The sequence below is a fragment of the Aythya marila genome (genome assembly GCF_965140915.1).
Source record: "Aythya marila genome assembly, chromosome: 2".
Lineage (NCBI taxonomy): Eukaryota > Metazoa > Chordata > Aves > Anseriformes > Anatidae > Aythya > Aythya marila.
The window spans coordinates 26,291,387-26,318,563 of record NC_139043.1 but is presented as its reverse complement, the minus strand read 5'-3'; the positions used below and the strand labels follow the sequence as shown (position 1 = coordinate 26,318,563).

The following is a 27,177-nucleotide window of genomic DNA, read 5'->3' as shown; positions in this document are numbered from 1 at the left end:
ATTTCTTTTGTATTGATATTTTTCTATCTAGTCTCATGACACCAGAGGAAAGTGTGGTTCTTTGTCTTAACTCTGCCTTGGTTTTGAAGTTTTCTTTCAAAAGGGACAGGACTTCTCTTATAGAATATACCTGTGGGTTCACTCATTGACATCCTTTTCTGTCTTTGCACTGACTGCTTCTAGAAGATTAAGGTTTTGTGGCTATATGCAGGCTTATCTTTACATGTGTCAAACCACCTTGCCTTGCACAGCCATTTGAGGAACCTTGCTTCTGTAAGTGCTCATCTTTAAATCCAAACTTCTGGGAAAGGGTAGTTGAGATTTCTAAAACATATCTGTATGCTGTAATAGCTTGAGAAATTTTTCCTTTTTCATATGATCCAGGTGATGTTGCAGAATCTGGATCTATCTGAAGTCACACTCAGGTGGAAATAACAAACAAAACAGTTCTGGGTGTGGAGAAAGCCTGCCTAGAAAGCCCTCCGGATACTTCTGATCTTCCTTCCTGGTCAGCAGTCAAGCCTCCCCAAGTGCAGCTGAGAGCACTGTCAATCAATAATTAAAAGAAAATCTTTGATTTTTTTTTTTTTTTTTGAAGTCTAGAGAAAGGTGAATGAATTTCACATGAATTGTTGGGGAGAAAACACCAAGAACTAGTCGAAACAGAAGATGCTTGCTTGGAGATGCAGACAGCAGAGACTGTAAGTTCACAAGTGGAACAACTTCTTCAGCACAGAGATATGGTTTTGCTTATGACTCAAGTTCTGAAGAGCTTGAAGGACCTTTACCTTTCCTTTTTAGAGGAACAATTTATCCTAAATATGTCTGCAGGTAGGCATTTCATATCTTCAAGTCTTGCTGTTTTTCCTATACTATTAATTTTCTCTCCTTTTGCTACTTTTCAAGGTAATTGAAAACAGAGCAACCAATTTTCTCATCTGGAAAAGACTGCAAAATTCAGTCTGAGATGCTAATAAACAGCATTTTCACTTGCCAATGCAATCTAATAACTTCAGTGATCACACAGGTGATCCAGATTGAGAAACGTGTATAAACATAATTTTGCAGTTACCAAGCCATACTTGTGTACTTGGAGTTTCAGCAATAACACAGTACTGACATTAGCTAAGCTTCCAGAGAAAAGCTATTGTTTCTGACTTTCCTTGATTGCCCACAGTAGAAAAGAGAAACGGTTCATGCTATCAGGATTTTCTTGATGATGCTATACTACATTCACAACAAACATGAACCTTTGTTCTTTAATATAATGATCTTTTAAAACGTAAAAATTTGGTACGCTTGGTTAACTGCACCAGTTAGATTCTTCTATCTAAAGTAACTAACTTTTCCAGATACTTGGGGTAGAGAAGTTCCATCCCAAACTGAAGAATAATAATCTTAGCCCTAGTGTAAGTAGGAAATGCTTGATTAACCTCAAGTCAAATAATATGGCATTTACCCTTGGACTGTGATCATATTTAAGTGCACAATTATAAATGCATATACAGCTCCTGAGGAAAGGGGGGAAACAACATAACTATGGCAAAGACAGGAAGGAGGGAGCAAAAGTACCTTGCAAATGATTCAGCAAGAAAAGTCTGAATCAACAGGTACAAACAAGAGCAGTGTAACTGTACATGCACATTGAAGTGCCACAATAATAACATTTCATCTGTAATGAAATAGTTATTTGTATTGTGTTTCAGGCAACAGAAACAGCAGCTTATGTTTTAATGAGCTTCCTTCAAAGCGTTATTTTTTTCCACAAATATGTCTTTGCTGAAGCTTCTTATTGATTAAAGTAAAGAAAAGAAACTTAAATTATGGTCTTTTTGAGTCCACAAAGCAAATGAAAATCACATAAATACAGCTCAACTGGGAAGCATTTGCAACATAATTCTTGCAAAGAAATGATAAATGAATAACAAAAAGAGCTGACATATACCCAAGTTCAGAGTCAGACTGGAGCTGCAGCACTGAGGGGTCTGTGTCCCATTGCAAGGTCCTAGGGTGGTAATCAGCCGTGCAGCACAACGGGGGGAAAAAAAGAACACACAGAATTAACTGAAAGGATGAACAAAACCCCATCTCATTAGTTACATGCTGTACGTAGAACATTCAACCTCCAAGTGCAAGGGCAAGCTGCAGTATGTCAAACAAGGTTTACTACTAGCCTATGACAGGACTATTAAAATTACATGTTATCAGTAAATAAAAGGGAAGAAGCTGGGTTTCTTTTCAGATTTTAATTAATAAAACTTTTTTTTTTTTTTTTTCCTGAAAGACTTCTAACTCTCCAGTTATGGTTGATGCACTCAGTATGTACAATTTGTAGGCAAAATTTATTATAATCATGTTTTTTGTTGTTGTTGTTTTGTTTTGTTTTGTTTGTTTGGTTTGTTTGTTTGGTTTGTTTTGATCAAATGGATTGAACACTTGCCCTGAATTCCACTGAACAGCAGTCTAACCCTTTGTATACTCCTAAGACTGACTGTAAGCCATCCTGTAAAGAGTTCTCTGGGTACAAACAACACAAACAAATGGCACATTGACACCAGTTCTGACGTGTTATGGAGGCACCTGGGACAAATAAATTCCACTTCTTTTCATCCACAGAAAATTTCTGGGGGAGAGGGGAATGACCCATCTGGAGAAATCAGATGATGGCAGTCTCTTAATGGACTACGGTCATGTGGGACTGTCACAGAAAATTTTAAAAAAATTCAAGAATTTTTCAACAATGCCTACTCATTTTTTTTATTTTACTTTATTTTTCCTCCTAATGAAGCCATACATCATATGCAAGAGAACTGTCCATGACAGCATCAGGAATAAAAGTGTGGCTCGTGGCCACGTTGTTCTGCGATACGAACACGAGATAATGCATTGTACTCACTAGCAGAGGCTAAAGTAAAGGAAAGCACTCCCACACTAAAGCAAGCAAGTCATGTCTATGCAGTAGATAATGATAGTCCTCAAAATTAAAAACTCCACTCATTTCTTTTGAATAATATTTTGATACAGAAAATACACTTTTATCACACCCAGCTAAACCCAACCATATAACTAGCCATTTTTAATCTACACAAGCCCTTCTGCAACAGTAGCAACCTCTGCCAATGAATCATTCATATAAACTAAGTTATTCAATTAGATTAGAAATAGATCACATACAGCCATACAATTTTGCCACTCCTATACTCAGTAAATGTACCCGTTCTATTACCAATGTTAATTCACCCTCTAGTGAGACAGACAAAGGCATGTGATTCACTTTGTTATGTCAGAGTGAAAGATAATCTATCTCAACATCCTGCATGTACAAAAACAATGAAGAATTGTAATGAAAAGGTGCCTGCATTACATGCAGTGTAAGGGTACTTTTTCCTCTTAAGACATCGTGATCCATAGTGATGTGTATTGGCGTTAAAGATTCTACAATGATACAGAAAGACTCCTCTAAAATGAAACAGTATTACAAAAGGATTAGAGATAAAACAATGAAGTAATAAAAAACAGATGATTTTCCCTTGAACTGGACTGTAGCTCAAGTGCGGCAGAAACGTAAGCGGACATAAAGATCTGAATGCCTGATGCAATGCAAAAGCATCAGTGTCTAATGCATTACATACACACCATTAAAAATGCTATCTGTGTGAAAATGCCTTGTAATGTCACCAAGGTCAGTAACATGCAGTAGGACTCACTATGCATATGCCTATTTCTAATGTTATAGCTGCCTAGGGACTACTTATAAAGGCTTTCCAAACATTTACAAGAAAATATACATAACTCATTTCAGTTATTTCCCCCCTCCATTCATTTCCAAATGTACAAAATTTCCCAAGGGAAGACTAATAAAGACTATTGCATCAGAAAAACCCCATTAACAAATGATTAAAGCAAGAGCTTGCAACAGGTCTCTGCAAAGACCCAGACCTTACAGTCCACCTCTGAGAATCCAGACCAAGTTACAAGAGAGCACATTTACCTCACACTCAGCTGGTTGCCTGAACAAAATAGATTTAGAGACCTTACACACTTGAGACAGCACTCAAATCCCCCAAATATGAGCACAGCAATACTTGTTGTGGAAATTTCCAATGCAAAGATATGTATTCAACCCCTAGTCCAAAAATAATAATAATAATAAAATCTTAGATTTGTACTCCAAATAATACTTTTTTGTTTTGTTTTGTTTTGTATCATGCTACAACTTGAAAAGTCTTGAAAAATAAATAAGGAAGTGATCTGCTGTGTTGTCCTCCCAAGCTCAGCAGAACAACGTTATTGCAAAAACTGAGGCTGCAGGTAGCAGATCATCAGGTCCCAAGTCTTGCCCTAGGAGACATGATGCAATTGGCTACGCTTAAATCAGGGAGCAACTACAGGCTTCGAGGAAGGAGACTGGTTTGCCCTTTGCCTCTTCCTGCTACCTGAAGAATGTCTGCAGATCAAAATGAAAGTGAGTGAACAGGAGAAATGTAATATGGACCTGCAGTATAGCCAGTTCCCATGGCAATAACACCAGAGAAGAAATAAACAGATTCTTGATGGACTGGCAACACAGAGATGCTGTTAACTAGCCTGTGCTGTTACCTGGAATAGGAAAGTAAAGCTAATCTGTTTGTGAAGAGCAGATTGTATGGCATTCCCTGATCGTTTGGATGAGTATTATCATTATGTTTGTTCTGCTGTGGACAACTCTCAGTGAGGATTGTGAAATGCCATTGGATCTGGGTGAAAAATCAGTGTTAACCTTTATCAAACCTAGTACACAAATTCTTTCCCAAAAGATTTATTTTTTCATTAAGAAAATGATTATGTATTGTTGCTCTTTTTTTTCTTTCTTCCTCATATATAAAAACTGATTTTGGCTTTGGGACTTTGGCCACCCAAAGATAGGGGCAGAGGGAGTAACATTGCAGACCCCAAACACAAGTGCATGGGCCTAGGAGAACTGTTTGACTGGTAGCTCAGCAGTCAAGCACAGGTGCTCCCACTCAGTATGAGTGAGCATAATTTGGGAAAAGTTCCCTTGAACAGGGTGAATGGATTTTGGCACAGGTCTATGTAGAAGAGATCTAAAGCATTTTGCCACATTTTAATGGGGAAAAGAGACTTGAGCATTATACAGCAGCTAAAAGCAGCGCTCCCTTACACATTACTGTCCTTCCACAAATCTCCTGGAGTCCACCTGAGTTGAGCCTCCTTCTTCAGGTGAACTGAGTGCACATGGCATGGAAAGAGACCCTGGAAACTCCACAGAAGGAAACTCACTGGTCATGGGAGTCCCAGCCAGGACTAAGCCAGATCAGGCTGTTCCCATCACCCAGAAAGCAGAGACACTGTTTTAATGAGAACTACCCATTGTTTCAAAGCTGGTTGCTACATAAGTCTCCCACGCAGTGACAAACAATAGCCCTGCTATCAATCTTCCTTCCACACGTTTGGTGAACAACGGCTGCCCTTGAGTGATCGTAGGATAAAAACTAACTATTATCAAACAACAGATTGCTCTAAAGCAGCATGAAGGGAACAAGGACTTTAAGATCTTGCACTAAGTAGACAAGGTAGAGGTGTTATTACCTCTCTTTAAAATGTTCTGTTTTCATGCCTTTAGATCCTCTATTTTAGTATTCTCTATTTGTTATGTATTATGATCTCAGTAATTCAGGAATTTAGGACAGCATTCTTAGATGCTGCTGCTGTTTCAGCTATTTGTACTGAAAAAGTACTAGTTCATTTTGATGCAATGCATCTTCTTTCTCCCCAGTCAGTAAGGGAATAACCTGCAAGAAGAAAGCAAGGGGAGAAAGAGACCAAGATGTCACACATTTAAGAAAAGATTAGATGGTAAAGCAACTTGTTACATTTTTCTATTCTGAATTCATGTCCACAGCCTTAGGGAGATATTCAGAACAGAATTCCAAGAGGATGGGAGCTATTGCAAAATTTAAGGAAGTAAAAGGCATTTGAACAGAAGCATTCCCTTTTCTGTATTTATTATTACAAAGGAAAAGCAGACACTCTGCCATGTGTTAGGGTGCCCTGTGGAACCTTACTTCCAGACTGTTTTATTCTGACTGCATCATGTTGTTTATGTAGATTAAAAATGTGGAAAAGGCTAAAACAAATAAACTACAAATAAAATAAAACATTTGAACTCTTTTAGGAAATTCCCAACCTCATAATGCATTAATGAAACATCACTTTTATCATCTAAAACTGTCTGGAATTTGTGAGAACTTCTCAACTGATTTAAAAAACTTTGAATCTGGCCTTAATGATACTATATGAAACATGTAAGGCATCAGTGCCAACACATACACTTATTAAGACCTCATCATGAAAGGATATTTAATACCCTGAATTATGGTCAGATTGTGGTACAGCTCAGCTCTGGTAAATGCCCTAATCCAGCATGTTGGCAGCTTTGTTCTGTCTCTTCTTCCCTGAAGCTAAAATCAAATCCTCCCTCATCTGTTGCTGATGCTGCAGAACATGTGTTCTGCATGACTTCTCTTCTCCCCCCACTTTCCCTTCCCAGGTCAAGAGCAGCCAGGCCTGAAAATTTGTGCTTTTGAAAAAGGCTACTCACAGAAGTAACAGCAAACCCTGCTTTTCCAAGGGGCCTCTTGCAGGGTAGAAATCTCTTTGCTGCATTGCAAATCGTTCCTTCAAGCAGAACTGAAGAAAAATAAATACCATGTTACAGCATCTCCTATCACCAGGTACTACTAGGTGATACACTTCATTATTTAATGAAACACCATTGGATGGGACAGATCCCAGCTCCAGCATCTTCCTTTGCACTAACAGCAACATCTTACAATGATCCCTTGTGTGGAAAACAACTGTGCCCTTCTAACCCAAAATACATTGAAGGAGTGTGCCGTGGCTCCACAGATTGAACTGTTCAGATGTTTTCAGAGATCAGAGGCCAACCCCATTAAGCAAAATACAGACTGTTCCCAAACTGAAAGACAAAAAATGAAGAGGGAGTCACTCACAGCATATCAAGTCTCAAACCGCCTTTGCTTACCAGAGTAATGCTTTCTTCCTATCATTCATAATCATATGAATGTTGGGAAGAAATGACTACTGTCACTTTCCCTGTCCAAGGTAGCAAGGGTATTTATACCCTTCTATCTTCAGGTACTTGAAGGAAGTGCTCTAGCAGGGAAACAAGTCATCACTGGCTTCCTACACAGGAGCAGAACGACAGGAGATTGCTCCATATACGAGTTCTGAGTACCCAACCTAGACTCCAACCAGTGTCAGAGGTGGCTGTCCACAGGGAACCTGGGGAGAAAGGCCAGCTAACTGGGGTGGGTGACCATGCCACTAAAGTACCTACATTATATCCCCACAGCGGAGCAGCACAGGTACTTTTCCTCTCTGCCACCCCATTCTCAAGAAACTATTCCTTCCCTGGCCACTGATGGTGGGACTGTGAGCATATCTAACTTGTGTTTGAAAGAGGGTACAGAAATCTACAGGCCATTCAGACCCATTTTGGTCCCTGGTAAGGTGAAGGAACAAATCCTCCTGGAAGGTATTTTTAAGGACATGATAGTAAAGGTGTTTGGGAGTAGTCAGCATGGATTTATGAAGGGGAAAATGTGCTTAACCAACCATAAACCCATCTACAAAATGACTAGTTTTATGGAGAGCAGTGAATAGTGTTTATCTCAAGTTTAGTAAGGCTTTTGATACCTTTTCCCAAACTATCCCTATAGACAAACCGATGAAGTATGGACTAGGTAAGTGGACACTGAGGAGATTGAAAATTGGCTGAACTGCCATGCTCACAAGGCTGCAGTCAGTAGCACAATGTCCAGCTGGAGGCCATTCACAGGTGGAGTACCCTCAGGTGAAGTTTGAGTCCAATACTGTTAAATATCTTAATTAATTACCTATAGGACAGAGCAAAGTGCACTCTCAGCACGTCTGCAGATGATACAAAGCTGAGAGGAATCACTGATAAACCAGATGGCTGTGCCATCCAAGGGACCTTTACAGGCTGGAGAAATGGGCTGGCAGCAACACCATGAAGCTGAATGAAAAGAAAGGCGAAGTCCTACACTTGGGGAAGAAAAACCCCACGCATGCCAAGTGCTGCCTGGCTGGAGAGCAGCTCTGAGGAAAAAAGAGCCAGGGTACTGGTGAGTTTGTGGAGTCTCCATCATTTTATATAGTCAAAGCCCAACTGGACATGGCCAGAGCAACCTGTTCTAGGTGACCCTGCTCTGAGCAGAAGTGTTCAACTAGACAACATCCAGTGGCGCCTCCCAACCTCAGCCTTCCAGTTCTGGGGTTGTGTGATTCAGTGCTCTCCCTTTCATCCTCTGCTAGCACGCGCTGAAGAGTCAAGATGCTATCTGCTCTGACAGGAAAGCTGTTTGAAAGCCTGCAGTGTTCCACCTACTTCTTGCTTTCTTTTCTTCTAACTTCAAATGCAACTTGAAAAAAAGCAAACTTGGAAAAAAGAGCAGTAAAAAAAAAAAAAAAAGTGCTTTTAGGCAAAAGTCCTAACTAGTAAAGAATAAAGAGACTCTTGTTTCTTACTTTGATGCAAAGATGAGCCCCATGCTTAAAATACAGGCTTAGATCACAATTTCCATGAGATTCGGCACTGCTTACATTATAACTGTGCATCTGCATATGGATAATGTATTGAAGAATAGGTTCCACCCAACTCATGTATTCTTAAAAATACCAGATATAACAATTGTGAGATTTTATTTTAAAATTGCTGGTAAAATACTAGGATTTAGACATGTTTAAATGCATTTCTTCAATATGATACCAAATATTTTCACCTAAATTACAATCCAGTATTATTTTCAACTTTAATATGTAATCTATTGTGTATCTAGACTTTTTTTCCCCGAGGTCTGAACATTGCCAGAATGAATTTAAGACTAGAAAACTGTCAGTGAGAAACTACTGCACGTATGAAAACATATAAGTGTATAGATAAGCTGTTTGTTTTTATTCCTTTCATTCTAGATTTTTGTAATTTTAATTTTCTCCTCTGTAATTTTCACTTTCTGATATTTGTCATACACTTAAGATGTCTCCAAAAAAAAAAAATCAAGAAAAAGAAGACTCAGAGCTATTACTCAGAGATGGAAAAGTGCCACTTGCCTCAATTGGTGTTTTGCATTTAAGCCACTGTTCTGGTGCCATCTGTGCTCTGTTTAGCGGATCTGTTCCACTTTGAAAGGATTGGCAAAAACAAAATACCTTCCCTGTGCTACTTGTTTTCTGAAGCACATTATAAGCAAGATGGTTATCAGCATTTAGGGAGGGTTTGTGCCTCTCAACAAGACGCTCACTTACACGCAGATGCTCACGTATAGCAGAATGGCCAGACATCACTGTGGATTCTTGTATTCAGAGCTGGGCTGGTAATCATAAAATAAAATGCCATAATGCATTCAGCAAACAAGGAGTTTGGCACCACTGCTGGAGCTCAGCCAGATACTTGGGTTTGCATTTACACTCCCAAGCAGGCTGACACCTCAGACTTCCAGTCTTCACCAATAAAAAGAGCAACTATGACCTCCCTGGGAGCAGAACACTGTCTTTCAGCTGCCTGGCAACCTTAGCAGCACTTCTCAGAAGGGCATGAGTTTAAAAAACTCTTTTTTTTAAGGTATATTTATAAAAAATTATAGACATGGTAATATTTAAAACCTATGTATATTTCAACATCCTTCTTAAATCAAGGCTATATTGCTGAACGTATTTAATAATTTGCAAAATCCACTTGAAATTTAAATCAGAATGGACAATTCTGGCGTGGTTTTAATTATAAGGATATATAACAGGACAAACGCCTTGTTGATTTTAATTCCATAGAATTCAGCTAAGTAAATCAGAACTTAAATTCATCCAATCTGCTGAACTTATTTCATGTATTTGAAGTCTGTCCTTTTGATTCAGGTCTACTTTACAGGATATGATCTCCTGGCAATGTAATGAGCCTTGTCATTCTCACAGTTTCTATGCTACAACTACAGAAATCTTTCTTAGTCTGGAAATTTATGCTGGTTTACCAGAAGGGTCACTGTGAACAGCAGGCAGTATCTGCGAGGACAAAAGGTCACAGAGTTAGAAGCTTCTGCTGAGCCTATGAATTCACACAGATTTACTGTAAGTGCTGGATAGCATGAAGTGTCATCTTGAATGTGCATTAATAAAAAACATGTTCAGGAGGGGGAAGGCACAAGTCACTTTGTTCCTGTAGCAAACCCTGAAGCGGTTTGAAAACTCTTTTTTAAAAAATATATATATTTGTATTTATTTTTTACACCAAGAATATGTCTAAGCAACAAAACAGAACTCAGATGATCAGAAATGTTATCAGGTCCTGCAGATGCTTTAAAGGAACTGCAGTACTCACATTGGGGCACTTTGATCCAAAAGGATGTGTAGATAAGGAAAGTTTTCTCAAAAACTTCAGGGGGTTTTGGAAACAGTCCCCTAAAGGACAAGGCTATACTCATTAATCAAATCTAGTAAAGACAATCCATAGTGTTTCAGAAGAGGCAAACAGCTACCAGGAAGGCCAGAAGCTACAATACTGTCTGGTATTATTCAACTGAAGAAGGTGAAAAAAAGGCAAATTTTCACATTTGTGTCAGAGTAACTGACTAGCTAGGAGAAAAGTTGATGCTTTCCTTCCTTTACACAATTTATTTTGTGATACTGCACCTATGTGTATGAACAGAAACAGCAAAATCCTTCCAGCAGAGAAGATTTTTGCTACAAAATAGAAAACTGAAAACAAGAACTCACTGTATGACAGTTATCAAAATGTTAGATTTTCTCACATCAACAGTTAAAATGTCAAAAATGTTCATGACACTACTATCTGACTTTTAATAGACCAGCTTAGATTTATTCTGCTTTAGAACTGTTAGATCTGGGGATTTAGTGAAATCTTTCCAGTAGCAAGAATTTGCATTTTATGGACTTGAAGAAAATTCCTAAAAAAGGAGTTACTGAAATAGCTACTCAGAGTCTATTTTTATTTTACCAGATTAAACATAAAATTGTGAATGGGTATTTTCTGAGGAGCTTTTCAGCAGGCTTGTGAGGAAGAAAAAGTCTACATGTACAAACTGTACCAGTTTAACTATGTTAAACAGTTTAACATTAGAGATAATCTCACAAAATTTAATTAAATCAAGATGAGATTCTATACAAGAGAAATTCTGCTTAGGCTGAGCTGGCCTTAGCAAGTAAGTTGTTTTAAAGATTAATAAAATGACCTGTTTTTTTTTTTCTAAAAGCATTATTGTATTAGTCCCCCAAATCATCTGATTATCTGACTAAATATATGCATGATATGCCTGGAAAAAGCTACAGAAAAATAATTACTGCTGATAATCTAAATGGTTAAGTGGGGCTTTAAACATTAATATTATTTTCTTCTGGATGCAGCTGGGGCTCAGGTTTCCAAGGCATTTTATGAAGCACCCTGGGAATGGCAATCTTCCCTTCTCCTTTAATTTATAGCATGGAGATGCTTGCTAATGAGAAAAATAATCAAAGATCTGGAGGACTGAACTCTATCCATCCTTCAGGAATGAAAGCACAAAAATCCTTAATGATGCCACAGGCTCACATGCTAAAAGGATTGCAGATGATTCTAATTAATATGGACCATTCTGACTTTGTAACTGGCACGCACTGAGAAACACTCCTTGCTTTCTAGGTCAGATGTGCAGACACTTGAAAGCGACTGCCAAATATCAGTCCCGAAGGTGTCTGCTTATGTTTACAGGCTAAAAAAAAAATCGGCAGGGAGAGGCTTCAGAAATTTTGTGCTAAATATACACTGAATGTAAAGGAGTAGGATTATGGTTGTTCTTGTGCAGGCACAAAAGGAGGGAACAGGATGCAAGAAACCCACCATTTCCTCCAGCTGTATGTATGGACCTATATAGGGCAAGCCCCGACGTTTGCAAGCAGCTCCATGCAGTATTCATGCCAAGCAGTCTGTGCTCTGTGGAAAAGGATTGGCCAGCACTGCTCCTGTCACATAAATGGGTTGCAAATGGGAAATGTGAGAGATTTGCTGCTTTGCTTTAAAAAGCAGAGAATTTCTGTGAATTTCAGTGAATTTCTACAGCAATGATAGCTGAGGCAGCTCGGATGCCCCCAGGTCACTCCTGCTTCACACACGCCAGGAAGATTCAGGCCAGGAAGACTTAAGGCACAGTTTGGCCTCTAACACTGAAAGAAACTGCAAGATGAAACTCATGTGCCAAGAGATCCCAAGGAGGGTACCATGGTAAATACAGGAGAAAATTGAACAGCTGGGATGTATAATTCTGCCTTATCTTGTAATGACAAACATCCCATCCCAAACCCAAACCCACCAAAACAGAGCGACAACCCCACGGGTTACCTCATGTGCCTCTAGCCGCCAGACAAACCTTTCTGTTGACTCTCCACTCAGATTCATGTCTGTGCTGCACAACAGTCCCTAGGGTCAAAAACCTTCTTTTTTGAATAAAACACCATTCAAGTGAAGATCACCATAAAGTAGCTATTTTCCCTTGGTCTTTCCTGCAGCTCTCTTCAAATCTTTACATTGTTCCGTGCTTCCCTTTGGCTCAGCACATTTATGAAATATGTATGCCAGTAAAACAGCCATTTAAAAGCCATTTTGCACATATAAACTGGTCTTAAAATAAATAAATAAATAAATCTGATACTCATAACAGTTAAAGCTGCTGCTCCTGGGGCAACACAACATAGACCCACTTGTACCGGTCACATTTATGGAGGATCCCTGTCATTTGTGAAATGGGTAACACAATGAAGTGTGGAGAATTTAACGCTAAGCAGCAATGATGAACAGCATCAGTGCAGAAAACCTGTCAAATGCACTTACTTAATGATAAAGTAGCTGAGCCCTAGGCAATGTGGTTATGTGGCAGTGGTTTTAGCAGATCTTACAGAAATGTGTTTTTATTATGGTCTATAAGAGATGTTTTCTGTACCTAAAGAGACTACAGAAAACATGCTGCAGAGACTGTAAAAGACAATCCACTACAATAACCCAACCTTCCTGTACAACTGAACTAGAGAACAGGATCCAACCTCTTCCTTTGCCTTCTGCATGTGTCTAAACAGCAAAGCAGGCATCTAAAAAGGGGAGTGGCATCCTGGTACCCTTTCTTCAGCTTGTCAGTGTGTTTTATTACTGACTATGTAAGGAGTTGTTTAAAAATAAAACAGTGAAAATAAAAGCTGAGTTGCAAAGTCTGTTTTTTCAGGCAGAAAGTCTGAAAAGCACAGAACATAAAGACTTCAGTGACATTTGGATACACTTACGAGAGATCAGCAAAAAAATTCTTTACGATTTTAATTGTTACGTGGCAAAGGACATGCTTATTAACTCGATGTACCTTTTTTTGACTTGGCTGACAGTGAGCAAGGTTACACACAAAACTGCAAAAGGGTAAATATATTGTTTAAGTAAGTGCCATGCACTGACTCATTCAGTGCCCAGATGCTCCAGAGCTACCTCCTTTCCTGTGACTGTATTATCTGAGAAAGAAGAAATGTTTATGTTTGAGATTCAGACATGATGCAATGTAGAGTTAAATCCAATGAGTGTGTTTAGGCATTGTATAAAAGCAGAACACTGAATAACTGCACAAAAAGGAGTAAATACCACAATGCAGAGAAAAAGGTCTGGAATTACATCTGCTTTTCCCTGCATCAGGTCAATACAAACTGAGGGTAGACATCAAGACAGTGAAAGAAAACATATCGTGAGGTATTCTTTTTATACCCAAGGGGCTCAAAGCATGCACAGTAGATGGAAGAAACTCAGAGTCACATTCGATGAAAACTTACACAGATGGAGACAAATATTGTCAGCAAACTTCAAAAGAGAGTAAGAGAACAGAAGACGTGCTCTTGATTCCCTGTCAGTAAGAACATCCAAGTTGATGTGACAGCTGCTACTGTGCTGTCTGGAACACAATCTGGGGACACATTCAGAGGTCACAGTCACTGCAAGATGAACTGACACAGTGGACAAAAAGCATGCCAACAGCCCCAACCAAAGGCGATACAGCTCCCCTGAGAAAAGCCCTCCAGCATCACAGACAGCTGTTCTATTCCTAGGATGGCTGCAGCTTTTCACTTAGAAATAAAAAACTGCAGTGATGATGAGACAGCCAGGGTTACATAGTGGTCTAACTCCTATGAGAAATTGCACATTACTGCTACAGAACTTCGTTGAAAGATTTGATTTCCCTTTATTTTTTTCTTTTCTTTGCTACCTAATGCTATGCTCAAAGTTATTTTCTCACTATCTCTCATTAAATATTTACAGCTTCATCTTTACAAGGACTGACCCTGCAAAGCTTTACTGCAAATAAACTGCAGGCTCTGAAGGAAGCTAACCGATTTCAATGCATCAAATGCATTTCAAAAACTGTGCTGTCAATGGAGCAACAACATAATCCACGTAAAAACCATTTAAACTAAGTATTATGTAGTGCCCTAATCCAAGCAAGATCAACAATTATAGAACGCATAGCTGTAGCTAGACAGAAACACCAAAACTAATGGACTGTGAGAGAAATAGTATGAAATAATCAACCTGGATGCTTGAATTATATTACCGCAGATAGAAGACTACACTGAAGTAACCACTCTTTGATAGCAGCTACCAGAAGATTCAGAATGCTTCCTATCATCTTTGCCTTTGTGGTAGCCCACAAAATAATCAGGTAGCTAAACATATGGGCTGCAAAATATGCAAGTTAGAAATCAAAAGAGCACAGATGAAGTTGCTGCAGAAAGAAAAGCAACCATTAACCTTTACATGTCCAAGACAGCTGAGCCTTTTGCATTTTACTGAGCAGATGGAAGGTGGGAAACCTTATACATAGCCTAATGGGATTCCTGTGTTCCAGTGCAAAATGCTACATGCATGGAGCTTCACTGCACTCACACGCACACAAAGCCCAGTTCGACAATACATGTAACTGGGATGCCACTGTGCAAACCTGTAACTGTGTGGTAATGAATCCAACTGGGAACATACAGAAACAGCTAAGGAGAAAGGAGAAAAAAATGGGCCAAATGGCTAAATCACACCTTCATCCCCAAATGGAGCTCCTCCAAGCATGCAATACACCAGGCTGAGCACACAGACACCTTACAGATAACACAAGGATACACACCAGAGCAGGCTAATATTAGCAATGGAAGTTGCTCGGTCACAGGAGCTCATCCTTTCAGCAGAGACACATTTCTACTGTCTTATGTTGAGCTTGCATGCAAAGTGCAGACCCCTAGTGCTCTGGCTCTACCTGTGTCAGGGTACTGAGGCTCCTCCAGAAAGCTGGCTTAACCCACAAGACCTAATATTGCATTACATAGCTTTGAAGCACTGTGTAAGGTTTGTCCTTGTACACTCCCCCAGATGAAGCTGTGAGTGCTGAGGAGATGAGATGTAAGAATGTATGAGGTATGATAACTAGAAAACCATGCCTCTCCATGGGCACTGGTTTATGACAGTTAAGCAGGGTGTGCAAAGCCATGTGGAAATAGGAAAACTGCTCTCTGTGCAATAGGGCTGTAATGAACTGTTCGGAGCAGCTTCGTAACAAAGAGCAGCACATGCCAAACCTATTTCTTAGGCTTACAGTTATGGTAAAGTCTTCCAGAATCAACGTATAACACATCACTGCTCACCCAGAATTGATCCCTACTACAACCAAGAAAAAAAAAAAAAAGTTTCCTGTCCTGTCCAACTGAAAGCATTCAAAGTAATTCCAAGCACCACTGTTCATCTACCACATGGTCTTTCTTACTGTTGCTGTAACACTGTCCTGCCGTGTATCAAACGGGACATTGGAATGCTCCTGAAACCTGGTGTTGTCCTTAGTGAAAAGGCTATGACAAATAGCAACATGGTACTAAAGGTCAAGCAGAAAAAAAAAAAAAAAAAAAAAAAAACCAAAAAAAAAAAAACATAAAAACCTGGGCTACACAGGACAGAAATGGTTCCATAATTTAGTGCTATTACATAGTCCTCCCCACACCTTCTGCTAATAAGCTTAATGTCATCAGGGAAAAGGCAATGTTGTTCGAGCTATTATGCTGGAGATAATGGACAATGGTGCTGCAGGCCGGCAGCACTACTCATGTATAGATCTTCTGCCAAAAGGGACTATTGTGGCCACGTAGCTTTTCTTCCTGTGCAACAAAAAGCTGTATGACTCTTCTGAATGAATGGCTGTTTGAGCTATTATCTGCCTGTTGGGCAGGCACATTATCCTGAATGAGAAATGTCCAGTGATAGAAGATCCAATAGAGTTTTTAAGTAAATCACTTTAGTGATTAATTTGTCTGATCATTAAAATTTTACAAAGTTTTTTCTGGTTTCATATTTGTCCAGCTTCAATGCCAAAAAACTTGCTGCTGTTACACATTGCCTGATGGGGCTCTTCTTCTCCCCATATAACTAGTTTCCATCGTGAACAAGCTATCAGATAGTTTTCGTCTTCTTATGTAAAATCAAATGAGGTCTTTGGTTCCAGGACAAGGCCTACTTAACACTGCCTGAACCCTCACAATTTATCAAGAACCTTCCTGAAAAGTGGCTTGGATTTCTAGATTTAGCTCAACTATCCTCACGGTTCTGTAAGAAATCACAGGTGCTTGCCAGTGGAAACAAGCCTCAGATATACCTGATAAATAGATTGAGTCTGACAACTGCCAGGTGCCAACATCTCACAGGAGTATGAACACGACCTAGTTCTGCACCAGCAATTGTTATCTCACATTGGCACACACAAAGATCTCTTGCTTTCCTCAGAGCTCTCAGTAGGGCCTCTCTCAAAGGCAGTAGCAGCCTCTTTCCTCTCCAAGTTGGACAGCTCCACCACACGTGCATGTCTAAGTGTACTCCTGCACACAAACCCACACCGAATACACCTACCCACACCCAGTGACAAGCTCACTGCCACCCAGTGCTACCCACTGGTTACAGGGATTCACCAGGGCCTGTAGAACTTCCATTACCACACATCAGTCAGGCCAGGCACAAAAACCCTTGGCTGTCCTGGTACAAAACACAGCATTATGAATACCAGAGAGGATGGCAAGCAAACCCGTGGACAGCAAGTAAGGTCTTGGAATTCCCAGTACGGTCTCACTAATCCAGAAAATGGATCTAAAATGATACCCCACAATGTAATACCTCGTGAGCTTTGAAGAAGCCACCAAATGAAGTTCTCTGTAAGGATATGTGGTCATGTGCTTTTGTTGGCTGTTGGGCAGAATTTAAAGTGCTAGTGTAGGCCATATTAAAAAACATTCCTCCAAGGGTATTTCACTATCTTAAGATCAAAAAAGTTACACCACTAATGCTCAGAAGGAAAACAGGAATTTAGAGGTCTCCAGATAACATTGTCACAGTTGCCTGTAGTACTGTGGAGAATAACTTTATCCTAAACAGTAGTCTAAATACTTTTTGTTCTGCTCAAGGTATTCTGACTTGCTGAAGTCTACTGCATTTGCTTATGAATATAGCATTGTACTATTTACCATGTTTTGAACAGATAAAGCTCACAGGCTGGAGCTTTCCCTCCTAACAAACTCCATTCCTTCTAGAGGGTAGACAGAGAAGGGCTGAGCAGCTTTCAGCAACAGCTGTGCAACCTCCTCCTCTCAATGGAAGGTATCTGCATCTGGCTGAAGGGGAACACAATACACTTTCAGCTAGCAGAACTGTAATTTTTTTTAAGCGGAAGGCTGGTGTGGTATTAAACCTGGTGACCTGAAGCTCTGTGAGATTGCGTTTATGTAGGTAGAAGTATGTCACCTATTCCTTACAACTGTTTACTGCAGACAGCCATCACTGTGTTTTCAAGCCATTATCAGAGTTTTTGGCTCACAGATTTGATGAGCTGGTTTTATGTTGAGTTGGTTTAACACAAAAAAAAAAAAAAAAAAAAAAAAGGCAAGCTATTTGGACCCATGTTTTACATTTTTCAAAATACACAGAATAGTTGCTTGGGCCTCTTCTTACTTGAACACATGCTCCTTTAACAGCAGCATCCTCGTTACTTTTTTACTCCAGACAAGGGATTACTCAGGAATTGCCACTTGCATTTCAAATTTTGGCCATATGAACAAAGATACGAAGGTTGCTCTTGTGCCCATCCCTTACACTCTTTTCCACAAGAGGAGAGCCGCTTCCCTCCCACCCTCTGATATCCACAGTTTCTAAGACAAAATTGCCAGTTGGTCCTGGGGTGTTTCAGCCTGCTTCTATACAAGCTCTGCTTTACCACTGCCAGTTCCACACACTGCAATGCACAGCTATGTAGGAGCCCAAGACAGCCTGCTGTTACACACAGAAAGACACGTTCTACAGGACTTCACAGGGGACTGGTTATATGAACAAAGATTACTGTAAACAATCACATGAGCAACAGGTACTGTAACTGAGCACTTCCTCTATTTTTAGCTTCTATCTACACAGAATGACAGATTTCTATTGGCCTCTGTAGAACCATAAACTCAGCTTTTCTTTCCAATACAAGGTTCTGTCTCATATTTTAAAATCAGCTTGCTGTGTGCACTTATTTACCTCACGTCTAAGACCAGTCTTACAGGATGGTGACACACAGTGGAAAATGCAGAAACGGAAGTACACATTAGATACAGCATGTTCTTAGTTATGGAAGCAAAGGTAAAAGCGTGGAATTAAGTGCAAAGTGAACAAACACATTTATTCAACACCATTGTCTCTATGTCTTACCTTCCTATGGGTCCCAGATCTCCAGAGTCCTGGCTGCCTGCGTCACTGGGTGTGCTCACTGATTTCGAAGAGGGAGACATAGGGGTTGGGACTAAATAATGAAAATAACAGGTATCCCATGTTAACACATGCAGCGACTGCACTGATGAAGAGCAGTGTCAGACAAATCAAAACCAATGGACCAAAATGATAGTGGATGGATGATTAGGAGAGTTTGAAATGGTGAAAGCAAATAAGGAAAGGAAAGAAAAAGAAAAGGAAGAGAGTCAAGTGAATTTTAAGTCTTCTAGAAGTGTTAAAACTGACATGAATTTAGACAGGACTGAAAGCCCAATGTGATTCTACAGCTAATCACTGGAAGAGATATCTGTGGAAATAGCACTTTTTTTCTCACATATATTTTGAAGATGATTTGCAAAAGATTTTAAAGGTATGAAGAAATATCAGGGCCTTGTCTTGTCAGAAAGCTGAGTGAACTCTTCTGGTAATGTCAAGGAGGCAACAGAGCAAGCAAACTTTTCAAAATTTCCATTTAAATTAAAAGCCAATGTCCACTAGATATGTTCTAAGACTGCAGTGCAGAAATGACATCCCAAATAAAAGCTAAACAAGGAAATCCAGCTAGTTAAAATCATTTCCCAATATGGTGAGAATACACATTAGTTTCTGTAGTGATCATGTTTTCTTAAGTAATTTAGGTTGTATAAGGTTGCCATTTTAGGTGGGACATGATTTCAACACTCAAGGAAAAGTTTCCCTTGGTTTAGATACTATTTGCAAAAGTTCTAGAAATGATTTTCTTTTTGGCTTGCCAGGGCTTTTGAAGCATATTTCATGCAAATCCAGTTTTGTTTCCTTTAACAGGAAAAGAAGTTAATAGCTCAAGGTCAGCCCAAGTTTAAGCTCTTCAGCAAGGAAGTAAAAAAATAAAAAAGTAGAAATATCTTGATTTCTTTTAAAATGGTTTCTCAAAAATATTTAAAATGAAGAGATGGCTCAATTCAAGGTTTAGTGCAAGTATTCTTCAAAGCAGCTACACTGAATAAAACACAAAAAGGGGTTTTAATGCAAAAAATAAGTTTTCCATTTGGCTTAAATCATGTGCATTTCCTTTCATAGATTTTGCAGAGTGAAACTTTATACTATTTTGTTATGCTCTATAATGTATAATGACAGACCTGTCAAGAGACTTGGATTTTCCATGTGGTCAAACATTTCATATGGATTCTCACTAGAGACTGTCACAGAAATGACTGCAGCATGAAAAGTGAATTCATCTTCATGACAGTCCTTTGGCAGGTTACAGGTATGTCATAGCTGTTTATGTATATTCACACACCATCCATATTCACAGTGGGATCAGGGTATCATATGCATATGTGAAGGCAGAATTAAAGATTCCTTTGTATATTAATTGTAAGTGTATACATAGGGAATGAAAGAGGATAGAATGCTATTGTTTATCTAAAACAGATCATTTCATATGTGAATCTTCATGTTCTTTTGATAGTATCAAATACATAATAATTAACTAAGAACCAATAATTTACAATATGAATGTGTGTTATTTTTATCATATATAGAAAGATAAAATCCGTGGCTCCTCTTTGAAAGATAAAATGAGTTCATAAATAAATAAATTATATATAAATTGAAATAGAAATTTTAAATGCTCAAATATTAAACATGTATCTGATTTTGTAATATCACTATATAATTTACAAAATATAGTTTATGAAGTTCTCACTTTAGGGCCACCCAATGTGTCAGCCAGAACTTAATCAAGATAACCAATATTCAGATACTAAAAACTTTGCCACATGTATTTTTAAACTTTGCAGTTTCCACAACTGAAATACCACCAACAAAAAAGCAGTAAAGCACATGGAACCAGATCTGAAATCTACAATAATGATCTGATGATAAGTTTTTTGGTAATTGTGATTTGTCTTTTTACTTCTCCTCTCCCATTTTGCTTGATTTTTAGAGAAGATCAATGGGAGCTCCCACACAATTTTGCTCCTCCTTCCTTAGCAAACGCTTAATCTGTATTTATGAAACAAAACTTGGGGCTAATGAAGTACAGCATTTATTATATTATTTTGTGGGTCATCAGATAGATGTGACAGAAGATCTATTAATCCATCAGAAAAGAAATCACTACTGGTATGCAAAACCGCCTGCGTTACATTCACAAAAATTTCTTGAAGAAATGAAACGGGTGTTTCTGGCAATGATAAGTACTTAAAATGCCATGAGCTGGTATATGTGAATGGTATGGTGGGCATTCAAACAGAAGAGTTCACTTCACTAATACAGCCAAAAATCAAAAAAGCAAAGCATGCTTTATTAGAAAGAACGCATTCATTATGGCAGAACTGAATGCTTCACAGTATGCTCCTCTTAAATACCTAGAGGTGGTTCTGGAGATATACCGATGCTCTGTAACAAAGCTTCTGTCTCTCTTCTTTTGCGGTCTAGGTCAGAATCTTCTTGAGCTGGTTCCTTCTTTTGCTGTAGATCAGCCTGAATTAAAAATATATATAAATATATAAAAATTTCATCCACATAGAATGGCTTTCTCAGGCCTACCAGAACCCAGAAATAAGAGAAGCAACATCTGCATTAGCCAGAATCCCTTATATTTGGGTCACCATTCTCTAATTTAGTAGGGCAGATGGATAGAAGTGGTACTCCAGACAAGTGGTTAGAGCAGTCCATTGAAAGAACCAGGCTTGCTGCCCAAGCACACAAGAGAACTGAACCCATTTTCTACTTCATAGTCTAGTGCAGTAACCAGTAAGCTGCAACGCAAAACACAGCTGGCTGTGTCTATTATTTTATCATGCCTGAAATATACCAATTACAGCAGAGTTCTTATAGACAATGCCTGGAGGCACCTGCCTCTCTATTTTGGATCCTATGTTTACTTCTGTATTGGCTGATCTTGTCTAGCCTCCGAACAGAGAGGTTTCCCTCTCTGTTGAAGCCGGAGGATAGGACATAAGGGACTTGCAGAGCGCCCCAGCCTGCTGTTGATACTGGTCTAGGTACACTGGAAAACCTAGAAGTTCAGAAGCATCTCCATCTTCTCTGGTTTGGATGCAGCCAGGACAGAGGAAAACTCTCCAACTTTTACAGAAAAAGAACATACCTGAGCTCAAGCTGTTCCCACAAGCTAGCCTGAAGTATCTTATAGTATGTGAGGTTTTGGACAAGTCTTCTGCACCATGTACTCATCTAACTGAATGTTAGACTTCATTCCTGAAGACCAGAAACTTCAAAATCAGGCAGCATACCACATTTATGGTGCCACGCTCAGGCACTACAGCTAATTTGTAGAGCTGGGTGTCCTTAGCTGCATTTGGCTATATGGGTGGATGGAAAGTTCCAACCACAGCAGGATCTCCACAAGATGTAAAACCAGAGGCAGGGGACAAAGAAAAGAATTTAATAGGTTCCTTAAGACGTTAGCTTGTCTCCCATCTCTTTAACTCATCAACAGGTTAGTGACAAACACTGAAAATGTTAACATTTAAAGTCTTGTTTACAGAGGACTCCCGTAGCACCTCTAGAAGCCTCACTGGGATGTGTGTCGGTAATTGCACAAAAATGTCTCAAATGAAAAAAGATTAAAAAGACAGCCAAAACTAGAACATGGATTTCTTGGATCACATCACATTTCCACGGTAATTCCATGAAATTCATGTACAATATTAAAGTGTCAGTTTAAAAGGAAACCAGTTATTAGTAAAGGATAACAGGTGCTTTAAACTATGGTAAGTGTTGACATTTGAAGGAAAAGAAACATAATCACTTAATGCTTCTCTGACTTTGCATGAAAATGAATATCCACTCCCTGTCAATTCTCACCTCTATTCCACTAAGTGACTGAATAAAAAGAAGTACAAATCCCTTAATGAAAAACCTAATGCATATTGTCAAGGACAAATAAACTAATATGTCAATCAAACTTTAACAGAACTGAAAGATGCACCCATGCCAGAAGATGAAAATGCAATTGCAATTATGTTATACTTTACTGGAGAATAATAATTGTAAATCTGTTGCCTTAGCCAGTAATCAAGCTGGTCTTCAGAGAACAAAATACATATTTAGATTGTAATGGCTTCAAAAAAATGTAAGACATCTTTCTGTCTTTCTGCACTCTCCACTCCCTTTCCATTGAAGGAAAGCCCAGCAAAAAGCATCGTGGCAAATCAATTTTTCTTTCTATACACACATACACATCATGTTGTCTAAACTGTTGTCATCTGACAGCACGTTGGTTTTAAAAGCAATACCCTCATCCCAACTTTCTTGACAAAAATAAGCATTTTGATTTTAAGGCCAGACTGATGCAGGTTTCAGGATCTCATTCCTCATGACAGATACCTTGGAGTATACAACACTCAGCAAGACCATTCTGCAGAAATGAGCAGGCACTCTGCATATTTACCTCTTTCTTTTTCCTTTCTTCTTCCTTCCGTTTCTTTTCTTCTCTTATCTGAGCCAAACGCTGCTTTTTGCGCTCAAGTTCTGCTTTTAAATCGCTTTTGTCTGACATTTTGATTCTGCTGGAAACAAAATATGGAAACCAATGTGAAAAATAAATAAACATCTTCCCTATCTACTGAAAAAAACACCACATACTTATATCAAAAATAGCACTTCTAAAATTGCTACAAATATACTCCTACATAAATGCTGCCCCTTGGAATACATCATAGCAAGCAGAGTATTTGTTTTGTAATTTTATTTTCAGGAAGTCAGACCAGAACATCACCAACCATGGAATATATTTCCAAATTGTCTTTATTAGAAAACCACCTTTGTGAAGCAAACCCATTTTTGTCTGCTGTTCAAACTAATGCTTTAACGCTTTTATGCACTGAAACTGATGTCTTTTGACTTTCATCAGATTCAACACCTCTGCCAGCCTGTAAGACCCAGGTCCACAAACAGATTTTGATTTTAGGTACCTGAAAGAGATGTGCCCCAAGCAGTCTGATGTATCCTAGACAACTAGGAATTTTAATGGCAAAAACTGGAAAATCTGGTAGCTTTTGCTTCTGCATGTGCCTTGAGTGACTGTTATCCCAGATTCCCCTCTCATTCCACTTGCTCAGCCAGGCACAGCCCGGTAGCCCCGTTGCAGTACTCTCCACCACTCATTCACCCCCCAGTGGAGCACACTAACCAAGCTGTGGGCAGGAAACTCCTCCATGCTCTCCAGGGAAAGCTGGGCCACAGCACCCAAAAGCCTGTGGACAAATTACAAAACCAGGCAACCTAAGAAAGCTGAACTTGTCTTTAACAAGGTGGCACGTGTTAAAGTCTTGTGCTCAGATCACCCTTCCAAGAGGCAGGAGGTGTGCCTCTTCTTCCTATGGGAACTCCAGTCAAACAAGCAAATCTGGCAAAAGCACTTCTTAGCTACTAATAGACCCCCCTCCACCATTCAATCTTAAACACAACTCTCTGTAGGAAAGTGATGTGAAGCCATGTTACACTCGTCATGTTGTGAAACTCTGCCAACCTACGCTGGTGTTACATGAGCCTTGAAACAGAGGAGTAGAAGGATATGAAGCCATATCATACAGAAACAGGGACAGATCTCTAAAGATATCAGATCTCTGTGATACCAACCCTTTCCTACAGTTTTGAAACCTCACCAGTCTTTCACAGATTCATAACTTAAATCACAGATAATTTATTTATTCTCCAACATCATAACATCTAATGGCATTATGGGCAGGCATCTAACTGTATCAGTACTGATTTTCCTTTTTGCACTTCACTTCAGACAGCCCTGGCTAATGCAGACATTCACGGAAATGAATGGAAATTAACCTTTCCTTTCCTGTACTACTAATTCACACATCACTTACCACATCCCCCACTGCAACTCAAAATCAATCAGGTCAATGGCAACGCCACGTATTTGCAATGGCAGTGTATTGTTTGCTCAATGCACGGGAAATTACACGGCAGCTCTCCATTAATACAAATGAGAACTCCATCCATATTGCTCCCTGGGCTGGTTGACAACCAGAGAGTAAATAGAGTTGCTAAAAATTATATGGGACTTTCACTTGTCATCAATTCCTCTTGCAGTCATATGTTTCCTTCTCCTTAAAATGCAAAAGCATAATTAGCCCACAATGTGGAGGATGTTGCCAACAAAACATCACCTGCATATTAAGCAGCCCTAATGTTTTGTTGTCTTTGCAAGCTTTTTCCTCTACTGAGAGACCAGAATACAACGTGGAATCACAAAAGGAAAGTTCAATGCAAATGGCAGGCGTAAGGGCAGCCTGAGGGATGCCAGAGGGGTGTCTGTGTGCAGAGCACACCACGGGTGATGATGCTCACCAGCCAAGCAACCAGCTGAAGCCCACCTGCAGGAGTCACACCCATCCTGCTCAGGACCATTGCAGGCTGTGCACCTACTGCAGCAGAGCTGCCCTTTCTGGCATGGAACCTGCTCGCCTTTCCCAGCTCGGGGCCTCCTGGATCAACCTACAACAACTCAGTGCATGGTACAGCTAGGAAGGACATTAAGCAATGAACAAACCCCACCACCAGGTGCACTAGGAAGACCATTTTTTTATTCCTCCCTCACTCCGATCCTATTCATGATGACACTTAAGCCATACTGCCGGGAGTCTGAGAAAGAGAAATCAAAACTCTCAGAAAATTTGCATTTGGAATCAATAAAACTAAGCAACAGCACCTTCGACAACATTAATTTGTGTGAAGATATTTAAGTGAGAAATGCCTGGAGATTTTTAATGACAGTATAAGTGGTATTTTGCCTACCAGGCTGCTCAGGATTTGCGGGTCTCTCAGATATGGTTGAAATCCCATTTGAAGTCATTTTCCTAATCTTTTGTACACATTTGAATTCTTATTATGAAGTTTCCCTCCAAGCCCTTTGGACTAGATAGAGTTTTTGCATCCTTTTAGTTCTGCAGTTTGGCAACAGAAAGCGAAATCCCGTTTCTATGCAGAAAATATGCAAATGCATTTTAAGGCTTATGACAGAAACCCGGAGGGTTTGGCATCCCTTTCAAGCTGTTTGTCAGATATCAATGAACGGCTTTCTAAAAATTCAATCCCTTCATGTCAGGGAAACTAACTTTTTCTCTGACTTAGGCATCAGCTACTTAGTGCCTGGCCCCTTCTTTACAATGCTCCAGTCAGGGTGATCAAATTCTGTTATAGCTTTGCCCTATTTTTAAAGAGACAAAACTTAAATACAACAAAGGTGGTGTATTTAATTTCTTTCAAAGAATGATGCCAGTTTGGATTTATAGAAATAATTTCATCTGAAGTTACTTTCTTCCTGCATATAGTCATTCCTTAGCTACCCCAACCAGCTTATCAACCTGAAAATTTGCCATTTACAGTTTTAGCCCAAATTGAACACCAGGGATATGTGACCACCTTTCTCAGAGGTTAGCAAGTGTCAGAAAACATGCTAATGTACCCATCCCTCTGTTTGGCACTAACCATGGAGTTAATACTCTGTATTCATTACAGGGAACAAATTATTAATAACTGTCATTCCGTGTGCCAAATGGAAGAGAGATAAAGGCAAACATTAAAAATTATCTACTTTTTACATTCTCTGTGGTGCTGAATGTCAGCCCCAAGGTTCGTGCATGACCTAATTTTCCACACTTTGGGAAAAGGTGCTGCTCAGAGGGAAGCTGTAAGGAGCACGTTTTGGAGTGAAGCCATTAAATCACCTACCTGACAGAAGGAGCACACAGGATTTAAGACACTGAAGACTGCATTAAATGTAGAAACAGTTCTCATAGTAGGGCAGCAGCCTTGGACTCCCCTCTTCAAGGGAAGTGCGCTATCTTGGATCCATTTTTTTTTTATTTGACACAGTTAGCTGCCAAGTGACATTGCCTCAAAAGGAGAGTGCTCCCAGCCCAGCCCAGCCCAGCTCCCAGACCAAGAGCTGAGGTAGGTTCTTGAGATGTGGCTGGATGTGAGCTGCCTTGCATGGAGAAGCTTGCACTTCCCATAGCCTAAAGGAATTCTCCTTTCTTTGAGGCACTGGATACACGAGTATGCTCCTCCTGGCATGATTGTTAATGAAACTTGACTGTTGTATTTCAAACTGTCAGTTTCTCCTGAATGAATCCTATAAGCCCCAGAGTCCTCTCTCAGGCTAGGAAATAAAGCCAATTCCACTTACATATGACAGGGTCATCTGACAGCAGCCACCTGAGTATGTGCAAATGCAGAGCCGAGGCTCCTGGGGACTGCACTTTTGGGCTTCATCATCCACAGAGCTCATCTCACTGCGTCTGCACTTCCACAGCGTAAATGCAGAGCTAGCC

The 27,177-nt window shown here is 39.6% G+C and overlaps 1 protein-coding gene across 4 annotated transcripts in view; it reads right to left on the bottom strand.

Annotated features, from left to right (window-relative positions):
- DYNC1I1 (dynein cytoplasmic 1 intermediate chain 1) overlaps positions 1-27,177 on the bottom strand; it is a 188,759-nt gene that overhangs the window by 149,540 nt on the left and 12,042 nt on the right. Inside the window, exons 3-6 of one of the 4 annotated variants that reach the window (XM_082755280.1) lie at positions 23,277-23,394; positions 21,229-21,343; positions 18,818-18,908; positions 1,946-2,005 (exon numbers count right to left, since the gene is read on the bottom strand). In XM_082755280.1, coding sequence (XP_082611406.1) covers positions 1,946-2,005; positions 18,818-18,908; positions 21,229-21,343; positions 23,277-23,384 — 374 coding nt within the window. In that variant the 5' untranslated portion in view covers positions 23,385-23,394. The remainder of the gene's footprint in view (positions 1-1,945; positions 2,006-18,817; positions 18,909-21,228; positions 21,344-23,276; positions 23,395-27,177) is intronic. The other 3 variants (XM_082755282.1, XM_082755281.1, XM_082755283.1) reach the window with 3 other exon arrangements.